The following is a 15,386-nucleotide window of genomic DNA, read 5'->3' as shown; positions in this document are numbered from 1 at the left end:
ATCAAAGTAATCTTTATTACTTTGTCAAAGTAATAAAGATACTTTGACAAAGTATCTTTATTACTGTGTAAATGGTAAAACAAAACAATAACAAACAAATGAGGCATACAGAAGAATATTCCACTTACATGAATGTACTGTGTTGTAACACTTGTTGAGACATGGTTGAATTTAGTGCTTTAGCTTTAACTCTTTAGCTTCTATGTTGATATAGGGCCTTAGTGCCAGTAGAACTAATGTCAACAAAAACCTAGCATTTTGGCAGGGGTCTGTACACTTAATAAATATAATGTAGCCGTAATGTAACTCCCTGTCCGTTAGTATCAAAACAGCTAATCCTCTCTCTTTTTTTTAATCAGCTAGCATTTGAAGCTCGCGCTGTGAAAGTAGTTTGATTCTGATCATAACGGAGTTTGCATGAATTAAACGCAGTTTTGTTTTATTATAACAAGACTGACTGAACCCTGACGCTTACACACACACTTTTGTTCTGCTTATACAGTGGCGTTTGGAGAACAACACGTACTCAGTTCCAGGCTGGCCTGAATGAGTGACTGTGTCCTCTGTCCTGCCCAGAGCCATAAATCATGCTGACAGTCTGTGAGAAAAACAAAGCTTTTTCCTCAAGATGCAGACAGAGAAGGACGCTCCTTCCAAAGGAAAAAAGATCTACCACATTTTTTCACTCGTATTTTTTGGCTGCTTAAACTCAGGTAAGAAACGCCGTCAAGATAAAATACTTGGAAATTTGCAGCACAACTGAACTACTAAGCCAGTCAGCATAACAAATTTGACCGGATGATAAATTGTTCCAGATGTTTTTTGCGATAAATGACAATGTTGTTGTTTTGAGACCATTTTCAAGTAACATAATAGTAACGGCATAATAATGCAAGAACACATTCTCAAGGATCAATAAACGTTAAATTTTAATGAACATTTAACACTGGAACAGGAAGACATTTTAAATATCCAAAATAAATAAACAATACAACAGAAACAACAAATAAAATTAATTATGAGGTCTCTGAGCTGTCGTTCAAAACAAGGTATAATTGAGACCAAAACTCAAGACTGAAGTCTTTTATCATGCAATTTTTGGTCGAAAGAGAGACAAGAAAAAAAAACTGTTAAATCATATAATGGAAATTATTGAGTTTGTTTTAATTTGTCATGCAATTATTTACTACTTATTGTGTCAGAACCATAATACGTTGAAAAAGCAATGATTAAATATTAAATGCATGTTTATGTTGCTCATTTTTATTCTGTTGCATGAGAGCATATTTACTTTCACAGCTTTACCTTAAGCAGCGACTACAGGAAGAGTTTTATGATGCAGGGAGAACAGATTACAAATTTAAAATCTTTTAAATTTTTACATTTATAAAATGCTTAGGACATAATAAAAATAGCAACAAATGTCCAGTTTTTTTTTCTCAACACCCTGTTGAGTTATTTTACCTCATCACAATGTCAGCATTTGTTGAGATGCTGGATTGTATCCGACTGCTTGTTTTGTTCTCCACAGTCCGTATCAGAAGTGGCAGTGTCAGATTTTTTCAGCTGTGTTTACGTGTTATTATGTTATTGTGGGTCACTAAGCTGCTCTGTTTCTGCAGCGCTAGCCTGGTGTCTGGATTGCCCTTTTCATGGACTGCCAAGAGGGAAATCTGAACAAACAATGCCAACTTTTGTTGCTCCATGTGGCCCCATCCCATAGTGTAACAGCTGTTACCATAGCAATGAGGCTCCAGAGTGACACAGCTGTATTATTCTGTACAGTTGTTGGATAAATCCTACCTGCTTTTCCGTGTTTTAGATTTTGAAAACCCTTACAGATGTGTTGTGTTTTGAATAATAGTGCATTAATTTGGATTTAATAGAAATCACGTGCCAACCAAGGCATTGTTGGTACATAAGCATTTAACTGCTAGAACTAAAATAAATACGGAAGTGATAATTCCTCTTTTTAGCAAAAATTAAAACCGATTATAACTATACCTGTTGCAATAAGCAATAAATCAATGACAAATTAAAACAAGCTCAATGATTTCCATTTGCATGATTTATTATTTTTCTCTTTCTACCAAAAACTGGATGACAAGTGTTAAATGTTCATTAGAATTTAAAGTTGATTGATCTTTGAGATTGTGTTCTTGCATTATTATGTCATTCCCATTACATTACTTGAAAATTGTCTCCAAAATAACGATAATATCGTTTATCGCAATAACTTTTGGAATAATTTGCTGTCCAGCAAAATTTGAGACATATCCCGTTTATAACAACTGTATATCATTTAGAAGCGATTTGTTCTAATTTGAATTTTAAAACATCATCCACTATACTGTTTCTAATGTCCAGTGAAACTCTCCATGCTGTTCTGCAGGTGAGGTGGGAGCCGTCAACATGACCATCCCTAACGCTCTGATCAGAGGAGCGGTCGGGGGAGAGGCCCTCCTGTCGGTCCGCTACAGCAGCTTCAGCCTCGACCTGCCGGTTATCAAGTGGCAGCTCCAGAGGGAGAAGGCGGTCACCGTGGTCCAGTCCATCGGAACTGACATCATTGGGACCTTGAGGCCTGAGTATCAAGACCGGATTCTGGTGTTTGAGAACGGGACTCTGCTTCTCCACAACCTCAGACTGTCTGATGACGGGACTTACGACGTGGAGATCTCCATCACAGACGACATTTTTACTGGAGAGGGAAGCATCACACTCACTGTGGATGGTAGGGTCAGAAACAGCTCGGTGTAGCTGCTGATCACTTATTCAAGGTTCTAACTTTGGAGCTAAATTCGGGCCATAAAATTTGCTCAATAGAAAAATAAATAAATAAAACTGAAAAACAAAATTATTTGAAGCTAAGAAATATTTTGAAACTGTGAAAAAGAAACTGGAATCTGAAAAGTATTTTTGAAAAATTTTTTAGTATCAAAGCTTCTTTTCAGTTGTGATAGTGTCTTCAGAGGCTTCTTAATATTCTCCGTAATACAGACTGCTACAAGAGATATTTCCTGCCAACAGCCATCACTATCCACAATAACTCTGAAGAATCTGAATTAATATTAGTTACAATTAATATTAGTTGCTGAATTAATGTTGGCTGATTTCCCTTTGAGATCAATAAAATAGTTTTGAATGGAACTGAATTTTTTTTTTTTTTTGTTCAATTTCAAAACTCTGGACTCTGGGCATAAGACTGATGTATTTTCTTCTAAGTATTCTTCAAACATGACACTGAGGATTAATTAAATTTTTCAATCTTTCTGAGTTCCCAAACTCAATGCATTGAAACAAAATCTTCAGTTTCTAAAGTTTTTATCCCAACTGGAGATGTTTAAATGTTCTGAATGTCATGGAGGTATTCTGTTTTTGGCTCTGGTCTTACTGTAGGTGGGATAAGCTATGCTGGGAATCCTGGGAGTTCACTGACCTCCATTAATGAGATGTTTGTTTCATAAGAGACAGAACGAGCTGCTTGAGACGCATTATTCAATGAGAAAGTTATCTGTTAGTATCTAAACCTACATTTATTACCTAAAGGCAACCACAGCAGTGGGAGCATAAACTTTAATATGTCTTATTGATATTTTTAAGATAAAGTAATGCATTCATCTAAATTGGAAGGATTGTGCAGCACATTAAAAATGTATTCACCCCTGTGATGTTTTACAATTTTTTCCTTTTGTAAATCTATCATAAGCAGCAAATTTTTTTTTTTTTTTTGACAAAGCAACTTAATTTGAACACTTTATATCAGAAGTAAAACTGATTTCTATGAAAAAAAGACAAATAAGTACAAATATATATCATAAAATAAGTGACTGCATAAATATCCATCCACTTTAAAGTGATTGACCTAATTCAACAGCTTGTATCCAGAGTTTCCATTGACTGTATAAATGCATAAATTTTAATTATGAAAATAAATTTGCTTAATGAAAACGTTTGTTTTTCGATAAAGTTTTGTGTCAAAATTAGTTTTTCACAAAACTGCAATGGAAATGCTTTTTCCACATCACACGAGTCACATAGTGAACAACTGGATGTTCCTACTGGTGGAAAAGACAAAGAAGAAAACAGGAAGTAGTTGGAGGTTGATGGCACTGCGTGTTTTTTAATGACTTACAAATTCATCCCATGGTAATTTAATACAGTTTCTTAATTAATAGAAACACCATTAATTGCGAAATTGTGTTTTTTTGACAATAGCAGAATATTGACAAAGTTTTGTGCTTACATTTCCGTACATGTTTACATTAATGAACGTTGGTGTTTGCTCTCACCCTCACCCAGAGCCCATATCCAGGCCGTACATCCACATGGAGGCCTCATCCGTCCTGGAGCTCAGCGAAAACTTTGTCCTTAACTGTTCTCATGAAAACGGGACCAGAACCACTTACAAGTGGTTTAAAGGTGGGAAACCCCTGGCCAATGAAACACGGTTCATGTTGTCACCTGATCAGAAGTGCCTGACCATCAGCCGAGTGTTGATGACTGATGAGGATATCTACAGCTGCGCTGTAGAGAACCCACTGGGCAACATGACCAGCCTGCCAATCAGACTGGCCGTGTACAGTAAGTAATAACATACGTTTGTCAGTTAAGCCTGTATGCTAGACATGCTGACATGGCCAGTATTATTTTTTTACAGGGACACAAATAGTTCAAGTGAAAAACCCAGAAACAATTCACAGAGTAAACTCCAACAAATTTACTTTGTGAAATCACAATTATTAGGTAAGGGAGTATTTTGCCAAAAATGAGATTTAATTGACTCAGAAAAGTCAATTAAATTAGAGGGATGCTAGGATGGCGTATTAGGGCTATTGGAGACAGAAAGAAAGGAAGAGTAAATTTCCCCCACATTTTGAGATTATTCTTAGAAATTTCCTTGAATTTTTTTTTAAACATCTGAGCTCAAAATGTCCAAAAATGTTCTTCAGTAAAGACAGAAATTTTGAGATAAATCTCTGCAATTTTCTAGAAAAATTTGGAAATTTCTGAGCTCCAAAAGTCAAAAACTGGCAAGAATAAACTCAGAAAGTTTGAGATCAATCTCAGAAATATACAAAAAAATGTTTTGTGGAAATTTCTGAGGTTGAAAAGCTGAAAATTCTTTGGTTTCTTCTCCCAAATTTTTGACTTTTGGAGCTCAGAAGTTTCCTTGTCTTTCTGGAAAATTTCAGACATTAATCTCAAAATTTCTGAATTTTTCTCACAAATTTGCACCTCCTTTTTTTCCCTAGAAAAAAAGGAGATAGGAAGAGGGTTGCAACGTGGATCATTGATGCCAGAACCATTAAAATCTTGTTAGCAAACATGGTCCCAAGAAACCAACGTGAGAGAAAGATGGGCTGAAAGCTTTCTGGTTGTTCAATAAAAAAAAATCCTTAGAACTACAACTTGCACACATTCTGAGGGAAAATCACTGGAAGTGTGAATCAAATATCTTCAAACCAGAATCAGAGCACCAAAGCTTTGATAAGATTTTGGTGCCCTCTGCTGGAGAGGTTAGCATAGAAATGTCCCCCTTTTTTTGGGATTACACATCACAGACAGAGCATGTGTCGTAACAAAAGCAGCTTTACTGTCAGATTTCGGGTTAGATGTTAAAATGGTAATTAAAATAAACAAGCCTCACTTATGTAAACATTTATTCATTAGCTCTTGTTTCTCACCAGGGAGAAGCTCCGTGTACATCATGCTTTCCACTGGAGGAATCTTCATCCTCATCACGCTGGTAACAGTGTGTGCATGCTGGACTCCTTCTAAAAAGTAAACTGCGATACTGTTAATTAACCATTATGGAGCTAAATTGGGGTCATAAAGTTTGTTAAAAAGGAAAAAAAAAATACTTTTTTCAGTTTATTTTTTTTATTATTTTGAATAAACTTTATGACCCCAATTTACCTCCGTAGTCCATCAACCGTACAAATGCAAATGTACATCCACTGCATATTTACCAATGTTTTTTTGTTTGTTTTTTAATCTCAGGTCAAGACAGGAAACTAGAAAGTCCAGGATTTATGGTCATTCTCATCATAAACAGCTTAAACAGAAAGGTAAAAATAAAATTTCTGGAGAGTTCAGCTAAAATTGACGTCTCTGTAGTAACATGTTTTCCTTTACAGATGATGTGCTTCCCAAAATGAGGGAACATAATGGGATAAAAGCAGTAACTTCCCTTTATGTCCTCCAACAAAAGGTATGACTCTTCTCAGCACTCTGCTTATTTACAGTTTTTGGCTTCAACTTAACTCACTCACTCTTTGGTTACCTAGCAACAAATAGCTAATTTCCGCTGCTGCAATTTAAGGTTTTGCCACCGTTCCTCATAACTGCTTAAAAATAGAAAACGGCATGAAGTGAAAATTGTGGATAAACACAAAAGACCACACCACCAGTTTAGAAATATTTCAGATATTTAAAACAAAAAAACTTATCTATCTATCTTGACTGATAACTTGTGGTCAGTCAAGTTATCATCAAGTTATGATACATTTTTCAGCCATATTGTCCCTGAACTATAGTATTCTTCACTAAAAGCAGAATATTTAAAACCTGCTTTAGATTTGTGAAACCTTTATTTGATTTGTGAAAGTTTAATGAAGGACGATGCTAATGTGTTCCCAAATCAGTGTTAGTCACCAGCTGACACAATGTTTGTATTTTTGTCAACTCAATTGTGAAATTACACTTTCTTTCATATCTGAGAGTGTTTTAAAAATCCAGATGTTTTTTAAAGTACTGCAGATAAACCACTAAGCTCTTGTTTTGTAGGAACCCTCCGTCGACGACTTGTCCAGCAACAGCATTGGGTCTCCTTCTGAACTGGACAGCCCTCCATCCTACACAACTTTCCCCAACTACACAAACTCCCTGGTGCGGTCAGGTGGAACTCCAGCCAGCTCCTTCCCAAAGTGTGTCTGAAACTTCATAAACTTGTTCATCATACAAAATGAAGCAGCAGGTCATTTGGTGCCTGCCTTTGTGCAAAACTTTAACTTTGAGTCTTTGTGAACTCAAATAAAAACTGTAAGCATTTTTTTAAAGATCTGTTGCCCAGCATCTTGCAAAAGTATTTGCACTCATGAAAACTTTTTTACATTTTGCAGTGTCGCAGTTAAAAACATTAGGGTGTGTTATTGGGATTTTATGTAACAGACCAACACAAAGACCAGTGGTGTCCAAACTTTTTGCAGAGACGGCCAAAGCCCGCAAATTTCAATAAATTTATTGTTATGTCTTTAGATTTACCTGCTCAATAATAAACAAAATGTTTATGAAATCTGTACATCATTAAAGATAAAGAACAGAAATGGTTTAGGACTGTTGTGCTACTAAAAGAAATAGAGATGATTTCCACATTTTTTGGGGGACATCAGTTGTTTTCTATTTTGTTGGTCAAATTTTGAACATTCTTGACTTGTAGTATGGGGACAAACAAAATAATATGGCCATACTTTGGGCGCTCCTGTAGTAGGCGAATTAAAGCTGCAGGTCATCTGGGGTACTTCTCTAACAACTTTTAGTATATTAAGAAATTGCATATTTTTTGCATTCTTTTTCAAACAATAGTCCCAAGTTCTGTCAAATATGATGGGGAGCAACAGTGAACATCAACTTACAAGTTTTGCCATGGATTTGGGCTTTGATTAGGCCGCTTAACGCATAAATATGCTCTGATCTAAATTATATCTCAAGTTTTCCGCAACTTCGAACAGGTTTTCTTCCAGGATTTTCTTGTATTTAGTTACATTTCCCATCAATTCAGACCAGTTTTCCTGTCCCACCAAAAAATAAATAAATAAATGTCCCCACAGCATGATGCTGCCACCACTGTGTGTCATCATGGGTTAAGGGTGATGCATGTAGTGTTAGTCGTGCAGTACACGCATCATGAAGGTTCCTACTTGCATCATGTAGTACATGCATCATGTAGTACTACATGCACTACATGCATTTGGTCCTACTTTCAACATGTTTTTATATGTTGAAAGTAGGACCAAAGTTGCAGGCAGGAACTTTTGGTAACCATAATGAAAGTCTAATCATTAAAACAGAAAACCTATAGAACTTGCACAAGAAAAACAGGCAGATTAACCAATTAATAATAAAATAATAATAAACTTTATTTATATAGCACCTTCCAACAGCTCCTTGCATTGACTAAAGTGCTGTACAAAGTAAAACAAATAAATGCTCAACAAAATTAAATCAGTGTGAGTCAAAAATACAACCAGAATAAAAGAAGGTAAAAATAATATAGAAACGTACAGCCAGTGAGGCTATATACAGAGGAAATGTTGAAATGGTGAATAATTAACACAAACTAAAAACAAAGGGGGGGCATATTAACACTGAACTAGAGGATAAACCGAAATACATAGAACAGAACACAAGAGGATAATAAATGAATATACATGGCACAGAGTTTGACAAATCTAAATAAATATAATATACTTGGCATATTATCACAACTTGTTCAAACATTTTCCATGTTGAAGCTCATATGACGAACTTATGTTTAAATGTCAAGAGACCCATAGAGTTAATTTTGGTCAACATGGCATAAGCAACTCAAAATGTGGGAAAAAGCAGACAATTGTGCACATTCACTTGCATGACGTACAAACGTACTGGCAACTGAGAAGTTGCTGGGAAACTGGGAGATGTTGAAGGCTTGATTTGGAACCTAACTCTGCTTTTAAACTTTGGTCTACATGATGCTGTTTTTATCCCTTATGTTCTCTAAAAAAGTCCTCTGAGTCCAGAAACATAACAGCTCCATATGTTTACTTATAAGGTGCCTTTAATTGGTTGCTCATGTTTTGTTTTGTTTTTTTATTATTTGCCTTTCATGTATGTCCAAATTACGCACTACTTTGTGTTTCTCTATCACATAAAATGCACAAAAATAGGTTGAAGTTAGTGCTCATAATGTGATATAATGTGAAAAAGTTTAAATTGTATGAATACGTCTACGTTTATGGCTCATCTATGATTGTATCCTTCAGGTTTTCATTATTACTAGTTCCTGGAAAACTGCAGTAAAAAGCTCAGACAACAGGAACACTGACTCTAAAATTACACATTTCAGCAGATTTCAGAATTACATTTGACAAGTTCTAACATTCCTATCATCCATCTCCATAAAGGTGCAGGGTGCTCAGTAAGATAAAAACATTTATTATTTACACTTCTCTAGCATGTGTGACATATCATGTTGTGTATGAGGAAATTCAAAACTTTGTATTGTCTTTTGTGTTAATAAAAATTTAGAAATATGTGAAGCAATGTATGGTTGTGAAAAAGTTAGGACACCACACAAAAGGATAGAGATCAGGGCTTTGACTAGGTCAAAGTTTTGACCTAGTCTAGGTCAAGGTCTAAGTTGGAGTGAATCTTATCGTGTCCTGATTTCTTCCCAGAAAGAAACGGATTATTATTTTTTTTACTACATTTTATAGAACAAATTAAATGGTATTATCTTCACTTTATTTATGTTGCTTTAATTTCCCAATACTGTTAAAATTTATATTAAATATTCATATGTTTTCACATGACTGCAATTTGAATTTTAAAGATAGTTAATTAAACTGAATTTAAGAGAGAATTGTATTTTTGCATTATATTATGTATTATTATTTGTCTTTTTATGAACTGAATCTCTTTTAAATATACTTCAGCTTTTTTCTGATTTCTTTTATTTATTTATTTTTTAAAAGTGAATCAAATGTACTAATCAGCCTTTTTGTGTGCTTTTGTTTTGTTTTCTATCTCCACATTCCTTAACAATACACATGTATATACTGCTATGCACAAGGTTTTTTCTATCTTTCTCTCCCACACTGTTCTAAATTGGTATATCCCTTGTTCATATAAATGAGAACAGAAAAAAACAGCAAATGATCAGAGGATATTTCTGCCTTTTAAGTTATAACTCTGTATTGCTGACTGAAAAAAATAATAAAAAAGTGAAGCAAATCATCAAGCTGTTGGAAGTCATAAGACTGGAAAACAGAGTGGGGCATTTCTTAGGTATGTTTCTTGTAATATAGATAATTGAAAAAGTAATTATTGCACTATATTTTTATTCTTGATGTTTCTCAACATTTTTATGATTTACAGAAAACCCACTGAAGTCTCACAATTACCCTTTCATGATGAGCATCAACAGATGAAGAGGATAAAATATGACTGGGAAAAAAAGCAGAAAGCTTTAAGATCTGAAGGTGGAAGTAAAATAATCTCTCCTCTCTATTTTCAAATAACACAACCTGTTTGGGTTTATGAAAGAATTTTAATTTCTAATTGCAATTATTAATGAAATTGACAAAAAAAATTGAGGATTTGGAGCCATATACAAAATTTTTTACAGAATTGGTCTAGAAATATTTACTGGCATTCAAAATAAGGCATCAGTCGTTTCTTTTCAGGGTCAAACAGAGTTATGAGTGGCTGAATAGATTTCACATGCTTTGTTTTCACATGCTGTAATTTTTTTCAGTCTGAAGATGCACAATTAGTTAAGTTGAGAGGCATGACATGATAATACAAGCATTCCTGATTTAGTTCTGGAAATGACTTGCATGATGTACCACATGGTGGCACCTGAAGCCATTTTCACAGCTTGTTTCAGCTCTCAAATATTTCAAGATAGAAAATATCCAGTTATTGGTTTCACTCCAGTCATTTCAAGATGTGAACCACACTTTAACTCATCCAGATACTTTCACTTAGTAGAGTTTTCTTAAAAAAAAAAAAAAAAAGAAACAACACAAAACAGCCCATGACAGCCAAGTGATAACATGTTTACAGATGCTTTTTATTTTATGAATTTATGACATTTAACCATACAGTCATCCTCATTAGGAGAAATAAAAGTGCTAAAACATCAGTCTTTGTCTTGTTCATTTATATAATGTGTTTCACTAGGTGGTGGACTTACATAAATAAATTAACTTTCCAATCATATTATGATTAGTATAACATTCAGAACTGATCTAAGGGGCTTCTGAAGCTTAACTTGACTTGGTAAAAAAAAAAAAAAATTACTGAATAACTTAAATAGCTGAAGACCACCAGAAATTTTGTGGTGCAACCGAAGTCACTATGAAGAAAATTCTTACAAACTGAAAATGTGTCACAGTAAAAGTCTTTAAAAACAGTTAAATGACATGCCAAATAAATTTCTTATGTAGTGATACTACACCTAGAAATGTATGTTTGCATTGGTTCGTATGTTGGTTTAAGATTACTCCTTATAAACAATTCAAATGTGAGATGTTTTACAATAATTTCTGAGCCTCAAATTTTACTTTTATCAATAATATTCAAAGGACTCATGTAAAGAAGAAACATAACATTTATATTTTCAGATTCAAATTGGGACTCTATGTAACCTGGTTATGTTGATCCACCACTATATTTGGCTTTTATGTCTTAGTTACTGCAATTGTTTTTTGTTGTTGTTTTTTTTAACAGAAATAAAAAAAATGCTGTGATTTATCATCCATCTGTATTTTTTATTTGCGCCCGGATGTTACACACAGACGGAAGTAAACCACGTGGAAGACTGTAATTAGTCGGATACTTTATTTCTTTAATTACAGCATATTGCATCCTCTGGTCGTTTGTGACAGAAGGGATTACAGCAGGCCTGTAAGATCTACGCATGCGCTGTAAGCATCCTACCATCCATCCTTTAAACACCCCCCCAGCGCAACATCCTCTCCGGTTGAAATGAAGACCTCCGTCAAGTTCAGGCAGATCACACAGAAGACTTCCTTTGTGAACCTTCGCAATTTTGGCTTTTTATCGGCAATAAGCCATAATGATCCAAATAAACCCTTGAAATATGTCTCTCTGTGTGTTTGAATCAATTTGGGCAATGTGTAAGTTTCTCTTTTTGAAATAAACTACTGAAATAATTCTGATGTATTGGGAGGAACCTTTATTGAATTTTGAAACACGATAAGCAATGATTAAAAAAATGTCGGCCTTAGTAAAGTGGAATTAATACTTTTTATAACATGGAACTCGGAAAATCTGCGTAGGAATTGGACGCACCAAAATCAATTAGCAGCTAAATTGTAGGTTGTCGCTCTGAAGCTAGGTTAGCTGCCAACCGCTGCTGCTTGGTAAATATTTGTTAAATTTGTTGTTTTTGCTGCATTTTATCTATTAATAAACTCTTGAAATTAAAATAATTGACTGTAAAGGTAACGACAATGTTGAAAAAACCTTTTTTTTTAATAGAGTTATGTCTCAAAGTGCCGTTTGGAAATCAAAATAGATACATTTTATCATTAGCAAGATAGCTAGTTTTAGTGGCTGTTTTATTTTAACATTTTTTGTTGATGTCACCGACATTATTTACTATTTAAATCTGGTTTTGACGACTAAAATTATGATAAAGGCAGCAAAGTGTGTCTTATTTTGAAATCTGGGTAGGTGAATTTCCTGTTGCGGCGCAGCTGCTTGTCGCTGGAGTAGAGCTCCGTCAGAGGACCAGGGAGAGCGTGGTGAGGAATCCCAGCAGCCCCCCCGGAGAGTGCGAGCCGGACCGGCTGGACCCCCTCCCCCTGCCCCCGGAGGAGGACCCGAGAGAGACCCACGTTGCCACGGGAGAGGCCTCGGTTCAGGTAACCGTTCAGTGCGTGTGGTTCGTGCTGCTTTTCCCGGGCAGCCAGGTGCTTTCCAGAGGGTTGCTGGAGATGGAGAGGCGGCGGGCGGTGAGCCGCACGAACCTCTGCAGACCTGACATCCTGTAGCAGTCTGATTTATACAGTCTCTGCACAAGGGTTGCTATGCCAAAACTGAAGGGGCAGGTTAGGGGTCGGCTTTATTTTAGCACCACATTTCACCGGTGTGAAAGGGTCTGTGCGCCTCGATGCGCAAAAATAGCGGCACATATACATCCTGGATATCAGAACCCCCTAGTCCTCCTCTTCTGCTTTTCCTTGTGAGATGCTTTGCTTGTTTTTGTATTCTGTGTCATACGCAGGCGTGTGATGATGGTTTAACTGCAGCTCTGAATATTTCAGAAGCACAGTTCTCTACCAAAACAAATCCACCGTTGCTATAGTTATTTACTTGCAGAAGCAATTTTATAATACTGGTAATTCTCTTAGAGAACAAAAACACCTCGTTAGTTCTGCCTTCAAAGTGGAACTTTGTATATGGTGCTGAGGAGCTTGTATCCTGCAGAAAAAAGGAGTAATGGATTAATATTTCTTAGATTCATTATTCTACTGAGAAGTAATGTTCATGCCTCAGGTCTTAGAGGAATGTATTGATGTTATATCCTTATGGTCTGCTGAAAGCCTATAAAACTAGATCCATGTAAATATTAAGAAATAACATGTCTAAAGATCATTGGTTAGGAAACAAAAATGATGGTTAAATAGTTTTGTGGTATTTTGGAGCCCCCAAAAATTTATGAATAATAGCAGTTAAAGTTAGATAAGTTACCAAAGTGAACCTTGTCAGGGCCAAACCCTGGTAGCTGATATGAGGAGATACTGCAGAGGGGAGATCACGATGCTGGGAGGATGGGAAGCTGGGATAGCCCTCCTCTCTGATGCAGAAGGGGAGTGGGGTGGGTTGGTGGTGGTAGAGGCAGTGGCTGCGTTGGTTTGGATCAGGGATGGTGTGGCGCACCCATCCCTTCCTCCCTCCCTGTCCGTGGTATATACTGGTGCATTACTGCTCCCTGTTCACTTCTGAGTGTAATCAGTCTGTCAGCAGCAGCAGACTCAATAAGTCACCCCAGCACTAACACAAGCACACACTCTCCTCTCTGATTTCTGACCAGAATGTTGCCACAGTCAGCTGCCTCCTGCTGTGTGCATCAGTTCTGTCAACAGTTGTAATCATTGTTTCTCACAGGGAAAATATGTTTGTCTTGACAACAAGTGACACAGAGTGTAGCAGACATGTTTTTCCTTCCTTCCTTCCTTCCTTCCTTCCTTCCTTCCTTCCTTCCTTCCTTCCTTCCTTCCTTCCTTCCTTCCTTCCTTCCTTCCTTCCTTCCTTCCTTCCTTCCTTCCTTCCTTCCTTCCTTCCTTCCTTCCTTCCTTCTTCATCCAGGGTTCCTACAGAGTCAGGAAATGTCAGGAGGCATATGGAAATTTGATTAATGGAAAAGTTTGGACAAAAAATTGAGTAGGGCTGAAACGATTAATCAAATTAAATGTGGTGAATTGATTATTGAAATAACTGTCAATTGATTTAGTAATCGATTAATCGCTAACTATAGTATATATATATATATATATTTACAGATTTAATTTCTTTCCCCATTGTCCAAAACATCCATTAATCCATAGGAATCCTGTGTAGTATCATTGAGCCATCCGATGGTCTCTTATTTTACATTGTAGTTCAGTTTTCTTTGTGCCATCTCACCTGTAGTTCAGCAACAAAACATACAGATCATTCCAATTATGTCTGCTCTTTGTGTTTAGCAGTGTGAATTATTTGTCGTGGCTCTAAAGATGAAAAACGGCTTATGGGTTCAGTCCTTTATGTTCGCTGTACATCAGTGCCGAGGCTGTCTCTTCAGAGAGTTGCCTGAAGTCACTAGCAACAACATGGCCACATTGTACCCAGAATAAAACAGTTAAAGCAACAAGCTCCCACTGTGGAGAACCACTGCGGTCCAGCTACATCTGCTGTGTCATATTCAGACTTTGCTTCTTTTCAGGAGATCAAATTACTGTTTTTTATCACCAGTTTTTTTTTTTGCAAAAACAATCACAATCTTCAAAGGAAGTGTAGCACTGTGTAATAAATGCATATTATTATTAATATGTTACATTTTTTGTATTAATAAAATTGACTTTTTTGAACAGTACATCATGATATAATGTTATGCCCTCATCAAAAACAAACCTGGAATGTTGCCTTGATTCTTTCATGCATGTTTGAAAAAAAATAAAATCCTTTAATTTCCATGGCAACCATTCGGCTGTGGAAAATGCCTGGGTGGACCTCGCTCCTTGAGACGCAGCTCCTCCTGGCTAGTCTGAGTTCCTTCAGCATCTGCTGAGCTCATTATAGGAACTACTAATAGAATGCTTTAAAGAATGGTTGTAAACAGCTTCATGAAGGAGAATTGTGATGACGTGTTAAAGGTGGCGTGTCAGAAAGAGTAGGAGCTTCTTAAAGAGACAGACAACAATTTCAAGGTGTCACTTTGCAAAGTAAAATTTCTTAATTTATGTTTGATGTATACAGCACGTTATAACAACTGACGTTGCAAACACATTGTATCACCCTTTTAAATTTCACTTAACATTTTCAGCAGAGATGATGAGAATATCCTAAACTGTTTAACATTTAAATGTATTATATAATTAGTAAGTTTACTT

The 15,386-nt window shown here is 36.0% G+C and overlaps 1 protein-coding gene across 1 annotated transcript; it reads left to right on the top strand.

Annotated features, from left to right (window-relative positions):
• The first annotated feature begins 628 nt into the window (after positions 1-628).
• On the top strand, positions 629-9,302 carry LOC106930073 (hepatic and glial cell adhesion molecule-like). The gene is made up of 7 exons (XM_015007395.2): positions 629-713; positions 2,393-2,734; positions 4,303-4,584; positions 5,691-5,784; positions 6,004-6,071; positions 6,141-6,214; positions 6,790-9,302. Exons 1-7 carry the CDS (start codon positions 629-631, stop codon positions 6,937-6,939), a joined length of 1,095 nt encoding a protein of 364 aa, XP_014862881.2. The 3' UTR covers positions 6,940-9,302.
• Positions 9,303-15,386: the final 6,084 nt, after the last annotated feature.

This window comes from Poecilia mexicana, unplaced genomic scaffold, assembly GCF_051168715.1.
Source record: "Poecilia mexicana isolate PSO_F unplaced genomic scaffold, ASM5116871v1 scaffold_14, whole genome shotgun sequence".
Classification (NCBI taxonomy): Eukaryota; Metazoa; Chordata; class Actinopteri; order Cyprinodontiformes; family Poeciliidae; genus Poecilia; species Poecilia mexicana.
Note: the sequence above shows the minus strand (reverse complement) of the source record. Positions and strands in the feature narration are given on the sequence as shown.

What these genes read in the sequence shown, in the direction of transcription:
- LOC106930073 (XM_015007395.2), top strand. Translation starts at nt 629, where the DNA reads ATGCAGACAGAGAAGGACGCTCCTTCCAAAGGAAAAAAGATCTACCAC. An exon ending in TAAACAGCTTAAACAGAAAG is followed by an intron (nt 6,072 to 6,140) that starts GTAAAAATAAAA and finishes TTTCCTTTACAG; the next exon opens with ATGATGTGCTTCCCAAAATG. An exon ending in TTTATGTCCTCCAACAAAAG is followed by an intron (nt 6,215 to 6,789) that starts GTATGACTCTTC and finishes CTTGTTTTGTAG; the next exon opens with GAACCCTCCGTCGACGACTT.